The 20,940-nt window shown below is 42.1% G+C and overlaps 1 protein-coding gene across 1 annotated transcript in view; it reads right to left on the reverse strand.

Moving 5' to 3' along the window:
• MMP24 (matrix metallopeptidase 24 (membrane-inserted)) overlaps positions 1 to 19,064 on the reverse strand; it is a 45,464-nt gene extending 26,400 nt beyond the window's left edge. Inside the window, exons 1-3 of the mRNA XM_010584038.1 lie at positions 18,921 to 19,064; positions 13,015 to 13,131; positions 10,671 to 10,975 (exon numbers count right to left, since the gene is read on the reverse strand). Of these exons, the coding sequence (XP_010582340.1) occupies positions 10,671 to 10,975; positions 13,015 to 13,131; positions 18,921 to 19,024 (526 nt within the window). The 5' untranslated portion in view covers positions 19,025 to 19,064. The remainder of the gene's footprint in view (positions 1 to 10,670; positions 10,976 to 13,014; positions 13,132 to 18,920) is intronic.
• Positions 19,065 to 20,940: the final 1,876 nt, after the last annotated feature.

The raw sequence follows: 20,940 nt of genomic DNA on the forward strand, positions 1-20,940 counted from the left end.
TTTTTTTTTAATCTTCAGTGGAGGGGGGGGGGGGGGGGGGGGGGGAAGTAGTTTAAACAACTCCCAAGTTTGCTGCTTGGTTGTGATGTCAAAATCAGGAGTATTGGGTGTTGTTTCACTGCTGATGCTGCAATCCACCTCTGATCGCAATGACCAGCAAACTCTTTCCAAGAATTCATCTATTTTTCATTTTTTCTCTTCCTGTTATTTTACTCCTCTCCCCTTCAGCAAGTGGAATGCAGCAAGTTTATTAGAGATATTGCTGCATTTTGGCTCACTTCACGTCATCTGTTTCTGCTTTACAAAGGAAGATGGCAAAAAGAGACTTTTTGGCTCACCTTGATACTCATGACCTGCCTTTTTTACAGTTTTTTCTTCCTTCCTTTTTAAATTAATGACACATAATTGTGATCCTTACTGGCTCCTTCCTACGAATCTCAGAGTATGTCATTCTCTGTGGAAAGAAGTAAAATATTTAACTTTGATTATACAGAAATCAATAAGATTCCAAGCACCTACATAACTGTATTCATACTCTGTATTAAACAATTACTGACAAAAAAAATGGATGATAATTTTCTTTATAGAACACTGTGAACTTCACGTGTATTTACAAGTACATTGTTTTGAAAGTAGAATTTGCAAGTGATCCTTATTAATGAATTTCAGCTGTAATCAATAACTAGCACTGTCAATACTACAAAGCTTTAAAATCCAGACTGCACTAGCACAGCACTACTGTAAGGTCACTTCTATGTTTATATAATGACAGCATATACAACAAAAGAAAGCACTACTTACAGAGATGCTGTCCAGTAGTGAAGAAGAACCTGAAGACAGAAGTCATCCATGTCTGCTGGTGGACTTTCTCTCTTCATTTTACTTTGTAAAAAATTTTAATTTGCAAGTTCTCTATGGCTTTCTATGTTTGATTGACATGACAGGAACGCAGTCTCAAACTGTTGCTAATTTAAGCTGCCTGATTTGATTTCTTTTTACTGTGGCTGGCTGTCTTGAGACCATGTGTCTATATACTTGCTCAAATTTTGTTCAACATTAGCATATGATTTTAGAGAACTGGCTTACAGGAACAAGTCTCTCTAAGCAGTTACAGGATGAAACCAATGTTAAGTAGGTATGTTCCAGAGACTAAACACTGAACTGGTCTTCTTCAGTGAACAGAAGTACTGACCAACAGCATGATCTGGTGGAGTAAAGTATCATAAAAAGGCCTGATAGAATAAATTGAAATTTGAATACAATTTATGCCCCACTTGACTTCCAACATCTATACGAAAGTCTTTCATGTGTTAATAGTCATAATCATGTGTTAAAGGACACATGATTAACTTCAAAGCAGCTCTGATTTTCACTCTGAAAAATACTGATGCTCATTTTCAACAACAGAGTGTCAGAAGCCTGAAAAATAATGATGGATTCAAAATGCCATTTGTTAGAATAAAACTCTTTAGATGTGGAGATGTTCTGTACCTAAGAAATCAGAGAAAGAAAATTAAAAAAGTATTTAACAGCCAGATAGCACAAAGATTACATGTGTACTGTGTTGTGAGCACACACACCCTCTGACAAGTTGCTCATTATATTGATACTTTGTAGATTGCTTTTGCTGGCCTCAGCATTTCCATAGAAAATGAACATGAAAAAAGTGGTAAAATAAGAAAGAAATTAGACAGAAAGCAAGGCAAAACACAGAGGAAACAGGAATTAATAAAGGAGAAAAGACTACCAAGTTCTGGCAATATGCTGGGTGAAGGTACAGGTGTTAAGGGAAGCTGCATTTTCTTTTTCAGCAAGCATGCACTGTACCTGCATAAGTCAGGTAAGTGGGTTGCAAGTAGATAGTAGCCAGTCAACCTAGAAAAGTGGATACCAGTACAAATATCAAAAAAAAAAAAAAGGCATCAACTAGATACTCTTCATTACTCTTAGTCCCCTCCCTCCACCTAAAATAACACAACTGTAATCAAACAAATCAAACAGGATAGAGTGTTTAGTTGGCAATGTTTCCAAAGTGATTGCAAACACTTGGAAATCTTTGATAATAAAGAACTACCTACCCAGGTAAAAAAAAAAAAAAGCCAAACCTACTTACACATACTGCTTAATGCTAGGGGATCTGTTATATAATGTATACTAACATACATCCAATGTTTAATCTAGTGAATGCTTACAGGAACCTTGTACATTCTTGCACTTAAAAAAAAGTAACAATAAGAGGTGGTACTTCAAAAGCATCAAACATCTCACAAAAAATATTGCCAGCTACCTTTTTATGCACCTAAGAGCATTACCCATCCTCCCTCATGAGGAATCTCAATATTAAAAGATTCCTGTTTTTAGAAGGGAATTTGGTTATAGAAAAGAGAATTTTATGAGCTGAATACCTTGTTACAGCTCAGAGTTGCTGTGAGAAGTAACTGCAATTTGCTCTTAAGTCCTAGCAACTAAAATTCTGTCTGTTTAGCAATGCTAAAGAATTATGGAAAAATTTACATTGAAAGGCATGTCTGGAGGTCATCAAGTTTAACTTTCTGCTTCAAGCAGGGCTAATCTCAAAACTACATCAGGTTGCTCAGTGCATCATCCAGCCAAGTTTTGAAAGTCTCAAAGGATGGAGTCTCCACAACCTCTCCAGGAGCAGCCTCAGAGTTGTACCACTCTTGTTAGTGAAGAATTTTTTTCCTTATGCCCAGATGGGGTGTTCCTTGTTGCAGCTTGTGCCCATTGCCTTTTGTTCCTTTCTCTGTTCACCTCCAAGAAGAATGTAGATCTGTCGTCTCTATAATATCTCCTCAGGTGGAAGACTGCTATTAGATGCTTCCTCCCCACTCCATTCTCCTCCTCACTAGGCTGAACAAGCCCAGTTCCCCTGGTTTCTTTTTGCTCCAGTCCCTTATCACCTCAGTGCTCCTGCACTGGAATCTTCCCAGTTTGCTGACACCTTTTGTGTACTGGGGGCCCCAAACACCACACTCCATTCTTGTTAAACTCAAAACATCACTGGTTTCAACCATGCACTACCAACAAAAGTGAAGCTGGCTTTGCAAAAAGATCCAGCTAAGGAACAAGAAAAGCTTTCTGAATGAAAATAGTGACAAAGAGCAGGAAGAAAAAAATGCAAAGAGAACAGCAGGCAGAGACCAACAGACAGGTTTGAAGAAATGAAAATCTGCCCAGAATGTAGACATGCAATAGTTCTGCTGTAGTTTTATGATCCAAGACATGCATCTTGCAGCTGAAAGGTCAGAAGCCCATTTACCTGCCCCAGATGCCCATTTCTACCTACTTTTTCATTTGGGCCCAAAAGCTGGGGCAGCTCTAAGGTAAACCAGATCAGGAGAAAGGAATAGAAAGACAAACGACATTTGGCTACATGTGTTCCCTTATCTGGTTCACACTGTAGCCACTTCAACATTCCCCTGGTTCAAAGGGGAAGAAAAGAGAAAGAGGTGCTGGGAAAAACATGACAGTGATGGGAGGAAGCATGTGCATAATCCCTTGTGTAGGAGTTAAACTGAGTGGAGACCTAAAGCATCTAACTGGAAACCTAGAGCACTAATCTGCAGACTAAGTTCCAGAAGCTGAGAATGAAAATCATGGTACTTGAATTCTGTTTCTCATTCAAGGTCAAATTATTTAGGGCTTTGACAGACACTCATCCCTTCAAGATCCAGGAATCTGAACAGGGAAAGCCATACACCTATTCCTTGAGACAGCCTGTAGAAGAACAACCTTTTCTAGCTAGATACATACATTATGACAACATTGCTCAGTAACTGCATTTTTAGAGAAAAAACCTTCCATATTTTATCTCTAATGGCTTCTAGAGTATTGAAGACAAGTGAGCAGATTCAAGTACTCAGATGTGACAGTAAAGGCAACAAGTATCAGAAGCATGGGACATCCTCTGTAAGACACCCACGATGGACTAAATGGATAAATGCAAGCGTCAGTGATCTAAATGGGACAGACTCAAGCAGAGGCACTGCTGTGGTAGAAAATCTGTAGGTGCCTGGGCAATTTTAAGAATTCTGTACTCATAGCAGAAAGAAAAAGAGTACCAGGACATTCAGGTTCAAGTTCAAATTAATTTGGCGCACCTGATATCTTAACAAGAACAACCCAAGCTGTGACAGAAGAGTGGCTCTCTCAAAGCTTGGCTAAATGCCTATGTTTGTGCAACTGAATTCTACTATAAAGGTAGAGGCGAGAGAGAGGATCCCATTTTTAGGAACAGGGATACAAATGTCAAAAGAATCAAGAAGGTTTGTGATATTAATACTGCCAGGATAGAAAACCGTAAATCTCCAGTGAAGACACCACTTTGAACATGCTGACTGGCAGATTAAATGTCAGCTCAAAGCTATGCATGCCCCCCACCAACAGGTACAACAGGCTGCCATGCTCACTGACTATCAGTAAGACTCTCCAAAATTAACCACTCTAATCAAAACTTTCTCCTTGAGGACCTTGCTAAACATTCACATCAGTAAACTTAGTATTCGGCTGTCCTGAAAAACCAGCTCAGGTTCCTGAACATATGCAATGTCCAGATGGTGGCTTCAGCAGTGCTTGTTCTATTGTCCAGGTAGATGCCCACTAAACAATGCTAGTCCTTGTGGTGGAATCACAGAGAAAAATCTGTCCAGTTTCTCTCCTCTGTGGCTAACAGAAGCCTTTCCAGAAGGTGGTTCAGGCCCTTTTCCTCCAGAACTTCTGCAGAAGGTCTTGCACTGAAAGCAACCCATGAGGTCTCATCTCCTGTACCAGTTCTGGCAGTGTCTTGTAAACACTGGCACTCTTCTTGGTTGGCTTTCTTCAGAAGCCCTGAACAAGAAGCTTTCCAAAGAAGCCTCTGGAGTAACCCACCAGATCTATGGGGACATGTCTGTTGTAATGATTACAATATTTACTTCCTGTTAGCAAAGCTCAGCATTTCTTGCCAATATCTAAAGAGCAGTCACAGTGGTAATCCTACATTTACAAAGAGAACTTGATACAAGCGTGAAGCTGTACAGTGTGGGAGAGTACCTGGAAGAGAGGATACTGAAAGATGGATCCTGTGAACTGCAAAATGATGAAACTTGACGTGAAGTTGAGTTACACTACAGTCACTACAGGAATAACTTGTCAGCTGGGGTTGTTTCCTGAAGAAGCTGAAGTGGCTGACCTTGGGCACACTCCCACTTAAAATGCCACACAACGAGCAAATGATAGAGAGGGTCTTAGAGCTTAACTCTGGGCATACTGAAAGAAAAAAATTCTGGTGGTCCCTGGCAGGCATGGATACCTCAGTACTTACCTTGCTTTAGCATTAAAAAGGTTCTCTAAGTGTCTTCCCTAAATCAATCCTGCTCCACTTTAAGCCTTCAGCTACTGCTTCAGTGCATTTCCTGACCAGCATGGTGTCTGGTACACATAAACTTTGGAATGAAATCTGGATTGCACAGGAAGACTGACAGCAGGTATCACTGTTGCAGATGGGATAGCCCCAGCAGTGGCAGTTCTAGTTACCCACCCTGCAGCAACAGCAGTGCTTGCTACAGCCATGGGTAGTTACTGTGGAGGTGGATGCCGTTAGTACCAGCACTAGTAAGACACAGGCACTGCTATTTGTAGTGATGGTGACAGTTGTCACTACCAACAGAGGAATATCACAAATAGCTATATCTATATAGCTACAAAGCTAATATCTGCAGTGGGTTGGCAGGCACCACATATTTAGTGGTATGGTGTTAACAACATGTGTAACAGCAATGGTAGTTTGTTGTTGTTTTTTTTTTTAAAGACCATGAAGAAGATTTGCCTGGGATTACTATTGAAAATATCTGCAATGTTGAACTGGAGATTAATATTTACGTCCTGTAATTAACCTGGATTAAACAAATGTTTGAGTTGTCAGAGGGGTATAAGCGCAGTCACGTATAATGTGGATATTTAAACTGACAGAACTTACTTTCAGCCACTGAGGATTCCTTTTCAACCTGTTGTTGGAGACACATATATACGTAGTTATTTTCAATAAAGGCTAGGAAATACTTGATTTGGCCAGTTAATAATGGATTTCATGCAGCACCTCTATGCTTGAGCCAAGTTACGTAAGATATTGAGGCAGCCAAGGGAGAGAGATTCCAGCATGGCCAAGTCTGCTTACCCTCTTTCAGGCACAGGCTTTGCTGCCTACAGTGAGCAACGTACGTCAGCAGCTGTGAGTCTTGAGATGGGCAGTTTAAAGCTTGCTTGGCTGTTTCTACAGCACATTTCAAGTAAAAAAAGCCCAAGACTTGGAGAAAGTAGAGCAAAGTCACCTTTGGTGTCCCTTTTAGTAGTGCAAGCAATTGGGATACTGAGACTGCCTGCATTTACATGTAACTCGGTGACCTAATGCTGCATCTAAGCAGCCAAGAGAGGCCACTTGGCCTGTGAGCAGCTACATACAATGTACTGCTAAAAGACAATGACTCAAAAACCAGCTTCAATTGCCTTCAAGTGCCCATACATCAAAGTCTAATAAGCCGGAGCCCTTGCTGCTACAAGTCTGGGATGAGCTAAAGGCCGAGCTGCTTTCATTTCTATTGAGGAGCACCTTCCAGGAAAAACATGAGTAAGTCCCCACAACTGTGACCACACCAGTTGCTCCTCATTGTGTGGTTGTATAGATAATTTATCCCTAAATGTAAAACCACACTCATCCTCTTTTTCAGTTGCATCCTGTTTGCAATATCACCTCTCCGATTTGCCTTGATCCTTCCAAATTCCAATATTCTGCTTCATGCTTTTAGCTGCTCCCATTGACATTCTCATCTGAAAACTTAACAAATGAATTCTGTATCCCATGATCCCAGTTAATAAGGACTGCTCCAGGAGTTCAACTTCCTACCTGATTTTGCACATCCTTATCACAATATTATCGAAATTAATCTCCCACAGCTTGCTTATAGGAATGTCAGAGAAGGCAGTACAATTAAGATGATAGATCAGCAATGATTAATTGAAAATACAGTATTACTCAGCTAAAGGAATTGTATGCATGAGTGGAACTGTAACTAATATCCAGGGGGAAGGAAACTTTGCATTCACTTTGAAAGCCTATGCAGGATCACTCTTCACAGCAGAAGATAACAGAAGCGTTGGTGCACGTGCCCCAGTTACCATGGTCTCAGAAACATAACCAACAGCATCACAGCTATTATCATTATACCAATAATTTTAAGCTACATGGTAATGGTCATGCTGCTCACAAGGGGCAAAATCAGTATAATAATGATCACGCAAAATGATAACGAGTATATAAATCTCAACTAACTATCCACTAGCTGGTGTGACAAAATTACTAATGAACCCTAGTGGATTACCACAAGGTATCTTTACAAAATAGAAGCTCTCATTAACAGGATATATCATGTTCTCTATGTACAAATCAGAGATGGCTGTTTTCATAGAAAGTTCTGTTCAAATCATTCTTCATTTTTTTTGACTGGATGAGACTTCATGTGAAATGTCTCACTTTTATCCATATAATTTGTACTGCCAGTGAAGACTCCAAAACAGTTGTTCTGTGGGGTGACAGCTGCATCCAAACATGGACTTACTGCAACTCTTCAGGTGCCACAACACAGTAAGACAAATGTAGACCAACAAAAACAAAGCTTCAGATCATACTGGTTTGTAACAAAAGTATATGGACTAAATAGATCAGTCAAATATTCTGAGACCTTACAGCGCCAGTTTCAGCATCCTGCTCTATTGACCAAAGATTTACCATTACAATTGTTGCAAGGCAAAGTGAGCTTTGAGGCGGATTGTTCAAATTTTCCCTTCAACTAATACACATTCTTGTCAGCAATGGGATGTTTTACATAGTGATATTTTGCATATTGATATAAAGATACTGTTGTTACTTCATGGTTATTTTAAAATTTCTATTATCATTGAATGGATGCTGAATGGCCAAAACAGTTCCTTTTTTGCATCTGAATGAGAGCTTTGCTACTGATCTACTGGTTGGGTATTTTTATTCTTTCACTGAGAGACTTCTTCAGTTCCAGACTGAACAACCCCACTGCCCCAAAATATATATCATAAGGACAAGCATGACCATGTTTGAAGAAATACTTCCTGTTAAAAAGACAATATTGTCCTCACTAACACCTTATTTCCAATGAAAAAAAGGCAGTAAACTGATCACAGTGCAGGAAACCTCTGACCAAGAAGAAACTCTTTAAGACCTGCTAACAGCATTTCAAGTAAAACATATCAGAGGTGAGAATCTGGACCTAGTGAGAGGTCCAATGACAAGAAATAGTGAAACAGAAGGAAAAACCCTCCTAAAAAGGCCTGGATCATCCAGTGAGGAGACAGGACATTTTCACATTTGTATACCAAGGCTAAGAACACAGGCAAAACCAAATTCCTCATATTTAACACTCACATCTATAATGTTCTGACTACAGGCTTACCCCTGTCCTCCTCAACACATGAAATTCCTTTTCTATCATCAATGCTTCCCCCAGGTGGAAGGGACAGATATGACCCCACCATTCTCAACATCCTCACTGGTGACTTTAAGAGAGTTTTCAAATAACCGTGCCACATAGACTGGGTGGCATGGTTATTTGAAAACAAACACACAAATGACATTTATACTCCAGAATGGTAATCTCAACTCCTCTATCAATTTTCACGTGCACACTAGCCCCTCAAATACCAATTACGTGCACTTTGAGGACACTACTCATGACAGTCGCTCAACACACCAGAGCAATATATCATGTTTTTGAAAGAGCCACATGGATACTGCATAAGAAATAGCTTTTATAAAAACAGAGACCCCTCTACTCATTGTATACATTGCTCTCAAACACCATCCTAAAAACTACACATAAAAAAAACCTCAAAAAAGTGATAATCTATGTTAGAACATCATACCCAGCAGAAATTTTTCCTCAGAGCCATCCCTGCCAGTCTTTATGCTGTCTCCCAACGTTGCTAAGCTTATCATCAGAAGGAAGCTTTGTGTGGAAAAAGAAAAAAGAAAAGAACAAGTACAACTTGTCAAAACCTTCCTTTCCCCCTTCCCCTAAGGGCCTTCTATCCCAGACACCAGCACTCCCAGGTCTCATACATGGGCTTAGCTGGGAAGCAGCACATAAGCCACCCTCACACCCCATAGTTGAGATCAAATAGCTACTACTAAGACCAGACTGAACTCACACAGACCAGTGAAAAAGCACAAACACACCTAACTGCTGCAAAAGCAGCTCTCACTCAAGGTAATCACTCAGTCTCTGATTGTCAATTCTGATCCTCAAGGGAAACCTATAAACTGCCCTCCAGCCACAAACCTAGGAATAAAAATTCCTAACATTTCAAGATAGCAAGACTGTGCTTCTCTGCCACACCATAACCTCCCATACTCTCCACCCTCCACACCCCACAGCCTATAACCTCTTTCTTTCTCTGCCTACATCTAATCTAGTCATTTAAACATGCCAGGAAACATTACTCCTCTTTCCCTGAGAAGACAGGTATATCGTTTCTACTTTCCTACAAATTAGCATTCCCACATTTCACTTGCCAGCTCCATTTCCTTCCAAAGATGTTCCAAGAGATACAGACTCAAAACTCTGAGGATTTTCTCAATTTGCATTCCATTCTGAAAGGAAGCTGTCACTTTTAGGTCAGGCCTGAAGGTGGCTTGCATGCCTGAAAGCTTTTCTCCTTTTCAAACAATACTGTTTGGTCTAATGAAAGACATCACCTCTGCATATGTCCTTAGTCATGGCCACAACAGTGCCACTTTGTTTTTTATACAGTTTAAAAATCAAGTTACATTTACATTCCAAGTAAACTTCTAATCCTTCTAAAATGTTTCAAAACATGATTTTGAATCCCTAAAGGTTTAGACACACTGACCTTCTCAAATCACTAAGACTGTGGAAATTGGAGTGATATTTTATGAGGTCACTATAAAATTCTGGGTTTCCAACTTAAACTTTTTACAAGTCATCACTATATCCTCAATCAAAGGTTTGAAAATAGATCAGAAAGTGCTCATTACCATTAGAGAGTAAGATAAAGCTAGAAAGATGCAAAATTTCTTTATTGCTTAATATCACAAAAACAGTTGTCCTAATCATCAGCCTTCCTTAACAAATCAGCCAGTCCCAACCTCTGATGGGAAGAATTATGACCATACTCAGACTGTGGGAAAACAAATATAGATCAAAATGGCTTCACATTCAAATGTCTTCACACTCTTAACTTTCTATTATCATTACAACTAACTCTAATTGCCCTTGTTAAGTATTCCATGAGATACAGAGTTTACATTTCAACACACTCTTGTCCACCTTTTCCCTTCCAAACCCATGGTTTCTGTAGCAACCATGGTCCAAATCTTGAGAGGTAAAAAGCCAGCAGACACACACTTCTGTTCACTCCTCAACATTCACACATGTGCACAGAGGCATGCAGTCACAAACTTACTAATAAAATTATTTACCCATTTAAGATACATGCTTTAGAAAACATTTGAACTATTGTACAGGAGGTAAAAGCTCCACTAACCAAATACTTTCTAGTTGAAAGCCTGTCAATGTGTCTACATTCAACTTATCCTTGTTTTGAAAAACAGCCTACGCTCTTACCATCATGATTAGAATTTCCCAGGGTCCATGGCTCATCTGAATCGAAGTGAGTATCGCCTCCTATTCCTGGTCCAGGAAAGTAAGCGTGAGCTAGGAATCCACCTTCTCCATCAAAAGGAGAACTGTCTCCATGGAAACCAGAAGCAAAAAATATCATAATATCTGCCTCCTTTCTGTCATTTTTAATTTCATGGTAAGGGACCTCTTCAAAGGTAAGTGGTGTCACTCTCTGCCAAACATCAAATGCCTGACGAATGGCTCTCCTTGTATCAATCTCTCCAACCTTGGGGGTATAGTTGTGTACACTGTGTGAATGAGAAAGAAGCGTTGTTTAAATTTGCAGAATACACTTGAGACTTCTTATTATAATTCCCATACAAAGCCACCTCTACACAGTTTCCATTTCCAAAAGGTCTTTATTTTTTGCAGACACTACCTTGTGCACGCAAAGTTTTGCTGTTACAAATAAACTTACCAACAAAACCACAGCCCTGATCTGAAGTCTACATTTATTAATAAGAATCTTCCCAATACTTTGGTTGACCTTGCATTGCTTCCTAAAAACCTGACAACCTTTCAAATCCTGGGGTAGACAGCTAAGTAACTTAGTTTAAAAATGCAAATCACTTCAGATTTTGTCTGAAATTATCATGCTAAAATGGAATCCAGTGTACAAAAAAACTCGACTACTAAAATTCTTTTTGACAAACACACCTTTCAGTAAATGGTACAACCTTACTTACATAAGCAGCTTCATTCTCAGGACTACTCAGAATACTTCAGAGCTCAAAGGAGTGATGGACCTGCCAGTTTTGTACAACCCAGTCCATGACAGCTGATGATACAGAGTTTATGGTGGAGGGGGAGTTTAACTGCACATAAATTTCCCATAATTGCAAACTTAAGCTTAGTGCTGTTCATGGTGTGGTTTTTGTGTGTGCATATAATAGACTCAAGACCTATTAAACTTGGCTTGGGGAATATGAAATATCTATGTCATGGAAAAAACTTTCACTCTTTAATAAAACTGGCTCAATTTAATGCAATGATTGACAGATGAAAGGCACTGTAATACCTTCAGTGGTAAAACAAGATATCTATCACTTGAATGGTACACTACAAATACCGAAATTGGAAAGTTAAACAAATACTAGCTTGACAGTGGCAGAAGTGAAGCCATCTGTCAACCTGCTTCCTGTGGTTATGCATACGCTTAATAAGTTTTATTTATATGATTATATACCAGTTTTCCCTAAGGTCCAGAAAAGGTTAAAAGCAGGATCTGACTCTCAGATCTTCACATACAGAAGGTGTCCCTTTACAATTTGAGTTAAAGGAATCATTATTGGTGGAAGCTTTGAACTAGTCCCCAGAACTAGTCCCTCTTCCCAGTCTCTGCAGTCCCTCACTATTACTTGAAGAATCCTCCTCCTCCTTTCTCAGAGCTCTTGGCAGAAGCAACAGAGTGCTCCAGCCCCTGATTCTCTTTCCCTTCACACTATCCTATCTCCTCCTACACATTCTGGCACCTTCCCCATGCTGGTCACTCATATCCCTACCTCTTCTCCACAGACTTTCTTTCTGTCTTAGCCTTGCTCACTCCTCAATGTCTACATTCCTAATTTTTACTCCTCTGCAACCTCCCTTCCCCCTCCAAAAAAATGAAAAAGCTAAACTTTCAACTAGGGAGGGGTTTAATTTTATTTTGAAGTGACATTCTTATTGCCAGAAACTTCCATTGGCATCATTTGGCAATTGCCTTTCAAAAGTTAAGGGCCTGAATGACTCAAACAAAACATCTCTGGGAAACAACGGTCACTATGTAACACTCATTTGACACCTGTAGCCCACTTCAGCATATTGGCTCAGTAGGCCTAAGTCTGGACAAAAGCAAGAGTTCTACTACATAAGCAAAAGTAAAACCTCTGCAAAAATATTCACTAAAATGTTGCATATCAGGAGAGGGAGAAAGCATCACACCTTTATACAATGATGTTCCTTCTGCTTTAATGGTTTGTTAAAGACAACACATGATCTAAGGGCTAGAGCCTTAGATTTCTACGGGAACAGAAAAGGGCTTACTAGGATTTTCCTGCCAAAATTACACAACTGATGGCTGGGATTTAGGTGTCTTTACCGATCAGTTATTTTCTAATTGAGAATAGACTCTTCAGTTACTCCAGTGCTCTGAAAGTATTCCTCTCCACCATGTTCTGAGAATGAAAGCCTCAACTAGGCATTACAGGAAAAATCCAGTTTTTAAAAATAGTTACAAAATTTGCATACCAAACAAGCACAGAACATTTTTTTCCCCAAACAAAAAGGGGCAGGGGGGGGGCTATACCTGTAGGTTATATGCTTCTGCCTCCACTTTTGTCCAGTTAGAGCATACCGCTTTTTCCTCCGGCTATGGCGTAGGTGGGGATGATCTGGAACTCCACATCGAGGCTTCTTCATCCACCTGGAACGGCAGGAAAGGAAAAGCAAGCTAACAGACTTTGGAAAAGAGATTCAAAAGAACTCGGGGTGATTGGAAGACCTCTGAGGGATAGCCAATGCAGACACCAAGAAGGGCTCAGTCTTCCCTATCTTGGGTTTACCCTCTTTGCACAGAGCCATATACCCCAATTCTGCTGACAATCCACACACCTCAGCACACCAAAAAGATTTTATTTTTCCTTTTAGAAACACAGATATCCGATCAGGTAGCCTTCCGCTTGACAAGAGCTTAATGACGATAATGCCACAAAAAAGACCCAGATCAAAATTGCATGTTCGTGTGTACTGGGATCAAACTCTCCTATCACCTACTCTATCCACTCTCCATTTGTTAAAAGTGTTCCTGTGCCAGTAAAAAACCCTCCAATTCATAACTCACTAGATAAGACTGAACAAGTGCAAACACAACCCTCTCAGATAACAACTAAGGCTTTCACCTGTAAGAATCCGTACAGATCACTCCAATCTCTGGGTCACAGTCACCAAATTCTGTTAGGTCCTCCCCATAACCCTTGACTCTTTTGATGTCACTCATGATGTAGGAAACGCTTGCCTCTATGGCCAGGTGAACTGGAAGAGCAAAGGATGCTGTTTCTTGCATGGGCATCCATGCATCAGAGAAGTCAGGTCTCCTCCCCTACCTCCTTTACCTCCAGCCTTAACAGACCTTTTGCTTATTTCTTGCACCAGCTTGAGGGTGGTCAAACGCTGGCACAGGTTGCCCAGAGAAGTGGTAGAGTCTCCATCCTTGGAGGTATTCAAAACCTAACTGGACATGGTCCTGGGCAACCTGCTCTGGCTGTCCCTGTTTGAGCAGGGGGTTGGAGTAGATTATCTCAAGAGGTCCCTTCCAACCGAAATGATTCTATGACAAGGAGAAATAGACTGTACCCCAGAATTCTATCCTGCTTGCTGGTGTGGGCACACTCCAGAGAAATCAGAAGTGGCTTTTGGAGGAACAAATCTGTCCATCACTGTAAAAACTATGGGTGCTTACAAATTCCAGTGCAGTCATCTGTCATCTTCTCCCCACCAAGAACAGAGCAAATGTGAGTTGTTACACATATTGTACTGTACCGACAAGAACTCCAGCTGTGTATAGAAAGCTAGCACAGATCTTCCCCACTTACATTACCTTACATTTATCAGTATGGTATGTCTTTCCGAAATCTAAGCAACCTGTGGAAATCAGATCTGTCTTGCCCACACAACTGCTGCCACCTTCAAAGAAAAGCGGTACATCTAAGGTTTGCTTTTAGAAATGCCATATTAATTCAACCTCAATACACTGTGTTTTTCCAAGTGTCCTTTATTTGTGCTCTTTTGCATTGCTTCTACCACTTTGCTAGAGAGATGTTAGGCTTACTGTAGCTTGTATTGTCCTAGGTATTTCCTGAGTATTTTTTTTTTAAATTCCAGTCATATGATATGGTACAGAGTTTTTAGCATAACCTTACACAAACCGTAGTGTGAATTAGGTTTTCATCTCTTGAACTTCATAAGAACTCCAGTATTCTGAACATCGCCATCATCAGGCCCTGATTACAGTCAGAAAATGACTTTCTGTTTTATCTTTACTAGTATCATCTAGAAGACAAAAAGGTAACAGGGGAGTGTTATCAAACCAACATGGATGTGTAGGACAAGTCACCAGGACCTTCCAGGACAGTGCTAGCTATGCTGACACACTAGCGATACATTGCCGTGTCCCTCACACCTCAACGTCTGTTTCATGTATGAACACTGGCTGCCCCTTCCCAACACCTGCCCTATGCCGAGCAGGCTGCAGGAAATCAGCCCCCATACGGATTAGTCCTATGCTATCAAAGCCAATCAGAACTGTGCAGAGACCCAACCAAAAGCTAATTCCCTCAAAGATAGTCAAATTCCCTGCTCCTGTGCCAGATCCATTGCAACACACGGACACAGGGCAGGACATGGTGCTGTTCCAGAAGCAAGCTGCAATACTGGTACCCTGGGCTTTAAGGGCTCCTTGAGCCAAAGCTCCCAAGGTATCAGCATTTGCAGAGCTGTCAATACACTTCAGCTACGCATGACTGCCCAACTCCTCTTTCAACCCCATTACACTCAGGCCTGTCTGAACCCCCATATTCTACCACAGTTTGTTCCAGAGCTCAGCTACACACTTTCTGAAACACACCTAGTAAAAAAGTCCAACTACTGGGTTAGAGCTAGGCAGTACGCAAGTTGTCAACAGCCTGTGCTAATGTCAAGCTGAGAATGTTTATCCGGATCAGTTCCCCGATTCAACTTACTTCCTAGACATATGGGCCCTAGTCTCATCACATGGGCCAGGGTACAGGTCCAGCCATTTTTTCTCAGCAGGGCGGATCTATGGCAAAATAATCACTAAGCTGTAGCTTGCTGCCATGGATCATCTTTAGCTGAGCTTTTTGACAGCCATTCTCTACTGAGCAGTTTGGATAACCCTTTCTGCCTTCCAGGGGATTCATAAAAACACATCACATCAGAAACCACAACAAAAGACGATTACTTGAAGCAGGATTCAGATACTTACAGTTGCTTCCCCCCTCTCCCTCCCCCACTTTTTTTTTTTTTTTACATGGGGGCACCAATAACACTGCATCATCAAAATTCTTACTTGGCACTGTTTGTGCCTAGACTATTGCATTCCTCCAGCTGCTTGGCATGCAGAAAACAGGTAATTTCCAAAAGCAGTGACATTCTGCTTTCGTCCAGATATGACTGCTTTCCCCAGTTCAGGCTCTAAGCCCTCCACAGGGCTCTCTTAAGTAGAGGAAGCTGTCACTCTCAATCACCTATTGAGACTGGTGGAAGTGGTATCTTTAAACAGCTGTGTCGTGCATCCCAAGGTGAGACCTACACAACAGGCTCAAGACAAAGCACAAGACACACAAGACACTTCCTACACAAGTAAGATTATTTCTTGGTTCCCTCCAGGGCCATGCGATTGATTACAACAAACACAACAGTCACCACTTTTGTTAGGCACTAGTGTGCCTCCTCTCCTGGCATGCTCCCAAGTCAATATCCTTGCCTAGCTGCTAAGCAAAATTACAATCCAACCCACTAGCTGCAGACACAAAGTTTGCTGAGGTACTGTCAATTGCAGGGTACAAGAAGGCCATTTTATGTATTCTCCCCTGCCATCCTTATAGGAAACTACATATCCTCAACCTGCTACCTCAAGACAGCCCCTCTGCTGAACGGACCCCCACCCTGCCTTCCTTTCGGGTACCAGTAAACAACACCAATGGTGGTGTTCCTTCCCATTTCACAGTCCCATTGGCAGTGCCTGCATGGTAGCTTTCACACAGTTGGGTGCCACTCTTGGAGGAAAGAACAAGCTCGGGATTTGGGGTCCTGTGGGGAAGGAGAAGAAAAACTTTACACTTCCATAATAAGTGTAAACAGAATATGCAGAATTTGTTGCCTAACAAAGAAACCACAGAAAATAATAACTTCACACTCTGACTGATTCTAAAGTCACTTTAAAGGGACAGAGCTTATGACACTGACAGAAGTGACAGAAAAAATCATAACTGCAACCTCAAAATTCATAACACAGACTGAAATAACAGCTTAGGAAACACCTGAGAAATTCAGAGCTCTCAGAGCCAGCCTGCCTTGCCAGCTCTTCTCCTTTTGCTCAGCTTCCACAACCAGGTCTGAGGAAGTGACAGCCCAACAAGGTCCAGCCAGACATGCCCCTCCATCTCAAAACACAGGCTCACTGCTAACAGCAATTAGGACCTCCTTTTCCTTTCACGTAATTTCTAGGTGTGTGCTCCTACTCCACCCTGCCATACAACATATGGAGATACTGATTTAGGACAGATGGAGGTAGAGAAACCAAACATGCCTGCAAAGCACACTCGCGTTTGGTTGCAGCTGAGGTTTCAAGCCTTTGGAGACTCAAGTTTCAGAAGAGGGAACCATCTAGGTATTTCACCCATCGGGCTTGGGGTGTTCATGCACCAATCAACCCCTGCCCATACATAAACTCAGTAAAACATGGGCGACACCTTCCTTTCCTCCAGAAAAATACTGTTACTTACTAAAGCAGGGACTCCCACATGCAGTTTGCTCCCTTGCCCTGCCACCCACAGGGCAGCAAAGCAGCTCCCTAACTTTCCAAACTAGCACCCCAATATCATAGCCCCTTCTTTCCCCACTCCCTTCCAACTCATACGCATACCAGCTGCAAGCTTCTACACACCAACTGGACATACACAACTTTGCTCTCTGGCTCTTCTTCAGCATTCACTTACAAACTGTGTTATTAATGGCAAAGAAATCTCAGATGGAAAATTTCCACCTTTAAAAAGCATTTAATTTTCAACTCATTTGAAAAACAAACAAACAGGATTTTCTATCCCCCAATGGCGAACAAGGGGAGAGTGTTACACTCACTGGAGAGGCACTCCCAGTCCAGGATGATCCCCTCCTGCCTAATTCACTAATTTTTTCTGTTTCTCCCTCTTCTTGTAGTCTGGTCTGTTTCTCCCTCTTCTTGTAGTCTGGTCTGTTTCTCCCTCTTCTTGTAGTCTGGTCTGTTTCTCCCTCTTCTTGTAGTCTGGTCTGTTTCTCCCTCTTCTTGTAGTCTGGTCTGTTTCTCCCTCTTCTTGTAGTCTGGTCTGTTTCTCCCTCTTCTTGTAGTCTGGAAGGCATACAGCCAAACCCCTTTCTTCTTCACACTATTTGGTTACTTTGCGCCCCCTTCTTTTGTGCTACTGTGTCCCTTTTGCCAGCAGAGTGCCGCAACAGGAGAGATGAAGAACTAAGCAGAGCACACTCTAAAAGGGTCTACTACTGCAATAAGGAAAGGTCAAGGGAAAACTCTCAGGCAGGGCCTAAGCAAGTTCTATTATTTGTGCTTTCTTTTTTTGCTCACCATAAGATGCTTCTTTCCTCCAGAAAGCGTTAGTAAGACCTTATCAGCATTCTGCTTTAGTCAACAGATGCCCTCCTAGTCCAGACCAACAGCAGACAGATTCAGCCAATACACAACATCCAGGCAATCAGACAACAGGAAGCCAGTATGGTAGCAGCAACAAACACCACTTCCACACCACACTTCACAGTACACACTGAAGAGCAGACTAAAGGCAACAGCCTTCAAAGAACAAAGTCCCTTCAGCCTAGGTTATTTAGACCAATGCTTCTGTGCTATCAAGACACCAATCACAAACAACAAATAACACATGGTCAACATTCAACAGAGAACATCTAACATCCAACAAATGGCAACTATCAACAGCTAAGTAGTCTTGACTATCATCATCAGACTATAACAACTCACTTCAACTTGGAACTATAGAGCTTCACAAATAGCATCTATGGAGATCCACAACTCCAATTAATTGAAGAAATACATTAGAAGCCATTTCTGGAGCCAGATTTTCACCTAAATCCAAACAGAAATGGAAACAAATTAAACCCTTGATGTTCCCCATTTTCAGAAGCTCATGGGATTCACACTTTGCCTGCGCACCAGCAACGGGGATCTATATACAAAGAATGACAAGAGCTTCTCCTCACACTCGCAAACAGTACTGTTGGAAAAAAGAAAAGGTGGAGTTGTCTACATTTTTTCATTAGGGAGACCTTTTCATAAATCAAGACTTCTCTGGCTGAGTCAGTCAAATCTATCCCTTTTGAGGGCTTCTTGTAGCTGGAATAATTACCCAGGTAATATGACAATGCATTAAGAAAGGGAAAGACAAAATTAGCCTACGTTAATCTTACTCAATAGTTGTCTGGTCCAAAACTCCTGTTACTGGGATCCCATAAAACTGCTGCATAGTGGCAACTGCGGACTGCACAGCTTTTCCCGACTGCAAGGCAGACATTTGGCTGTCAGATGGAAGTAAGTAGCCGTAAGTTTTTAACCAACCCTGAAAAAGAAAGAAACAGATGGTAAGATGTCACGGTAAGTTTTCAACTTAACAGATCAGAACATTTCCTCAAAAGTGACAAACTACCCCAAAAAATTCAACCACCTCTCTTTTTTTGGTTAGGTTTGGCAATACCATCTGATCCCTGTGAAGGGCTGAAGACCCAGCTTAATATCACCTGTCCTAACAGGACAATGCAGACCTACCAATCAAAAATGGCCGTCATCCCTACAGATTAATTGGAGAAGACTTAAGTCTTTGGAGCACCAGAAATTCCCAAGAAGCTCTGTCCTTGTTCCAAAGACCTCCTATGCACCCTGTCACCTTGCCATCACGAGATTTCTCAGTCCCCACAGCAACGTGCTCCCAATAACACACTGCCCACCACCTACTGCTGCCTCTGGACCACCACTCCAAGCAAACAGCGTAACACGCCTGGGCAATCCCCCCAAACACAGATTCAGCTTTACGCTTGCACTAAGCACAAGAGTATTTCTTTCAAAAAAAACCCCCCCAAACCAAAAAACACCACTCCCAAAAAAAAACCACTCAGAAAGTTTGCAGGGACTCTGGTTAGATGGACTTTTCCTCTACTAATAGCAGATATCTAGCAAATTGTCAGAACAGGAAAATAGCCAACTCTCCTCAAGCAGCTTTGTTCCTTTTCCCCACCTCCACCCCAAGATGCAGCCTTAGATAAAGCCACATGTCAAACTTGTCAAATGCTAAAGACAACATTTTCAAAACCACCCATTAATTCACGATTTTTTTTTCCTCCCCTCTCTTCCCCCCCTCACTTTGATACCACAAGAAAAAGGAATATTAATTCACCACTAAGTGCAAATGCCAAAAGAACCTGAACGAAGGCTGGCTTTCAGAAACTCTTCACCGTAACTTCCTGCACACACCCCAGTGCTTCCTTCTTCTGGCCAATACCCCAGCCCTCTGATTCAGTACTTAGATCAGGATTACTATGAGATCAACATATATCCCGTAAGCTTTTTCCAGCCACGAGGACAATCCATCTGACCCACAGGACACAGTCCTCAACATACAAGCACTGATTATCTGCATGTGCTGCTCTCACATTGGCAGCCTGATCACTCAGACCAGAAGGAAGAGGAGAGGCACGTCTTCCCTTAGCATAACACAGCAGTGGGAAAGGGGCTCAAGTCAGGAGGAGCACAAGAAGGAGAACAATCCCCATTTCTTTGTAGCAATGAGAAGATACCAGAATCCATTGGGACGACAGAAAGGCCTTGCTTCCAAAGCAGGAGAAAGAAGGTGTAAGACAGCATCTGGGCCAGGCATGTTAAAATTCACCAAGTAACTGGGCATACAGTGCTATTCAACACGGACATCACCAATGGCTCAAGGCAAAGCCAAGCTGCAAAAGTGCTTGGAGACTTGACATTTGCTACTACTGCCTTGGCATCTAGCGTTGACCTCCAACAACTGCTGGAACATGCGGACCTCCGGTCTGACCAAACTCAGGTGTCCTTGAGCAGCAAGGGCAGAGCACACTAACCAAACCAGCTCTGAGCGGGACTACCCTCATGTATCCCCTCTCCCTCCCGGCCAGACTCGGACGCGGCAGCGGATGAGGGAAAGGGAAAGGGACACCACACCACAGGCACTAAGGGAAGCTCCTCCCGGGAGGCTGCTGCTCCAGCACTCACAGGAGGGACGCGGCTGCCTTTGCCTGCCGGTTCCTGACCTGCCCAGGCACTGGCAGAGGAGCTGCCAGCGACTGTGGCCGCACACCTGAGCCCAGCCCAGCAGCTCCGAGACCGGCCGCTTCGGAGAGGGGGCACGACGAGGGCCTACAGGAGAGGCGGGGCCGGCGTTCGGGCGCGGCGGGGGGACGGGAA

The sequence above is a fragment of the Haliaeetus leucocephalus genome, unplaced genomic scaffold (genome assembly GCF_000737465.1).
Source record: "Haliaeetus leucocephalus isolate CR32 unplaced genomic scaffold, Haliaeetus_leucocephalus-4.0 Scaffold933, whole genome shotgun sequence".
Classification (NCBI taxonomy): Eukaryota; Metazoa; Chordata; class Aves; order Accipitriformes; family Accipitridae; genus Haliaeetus; species Haliaeetus leucocephalus.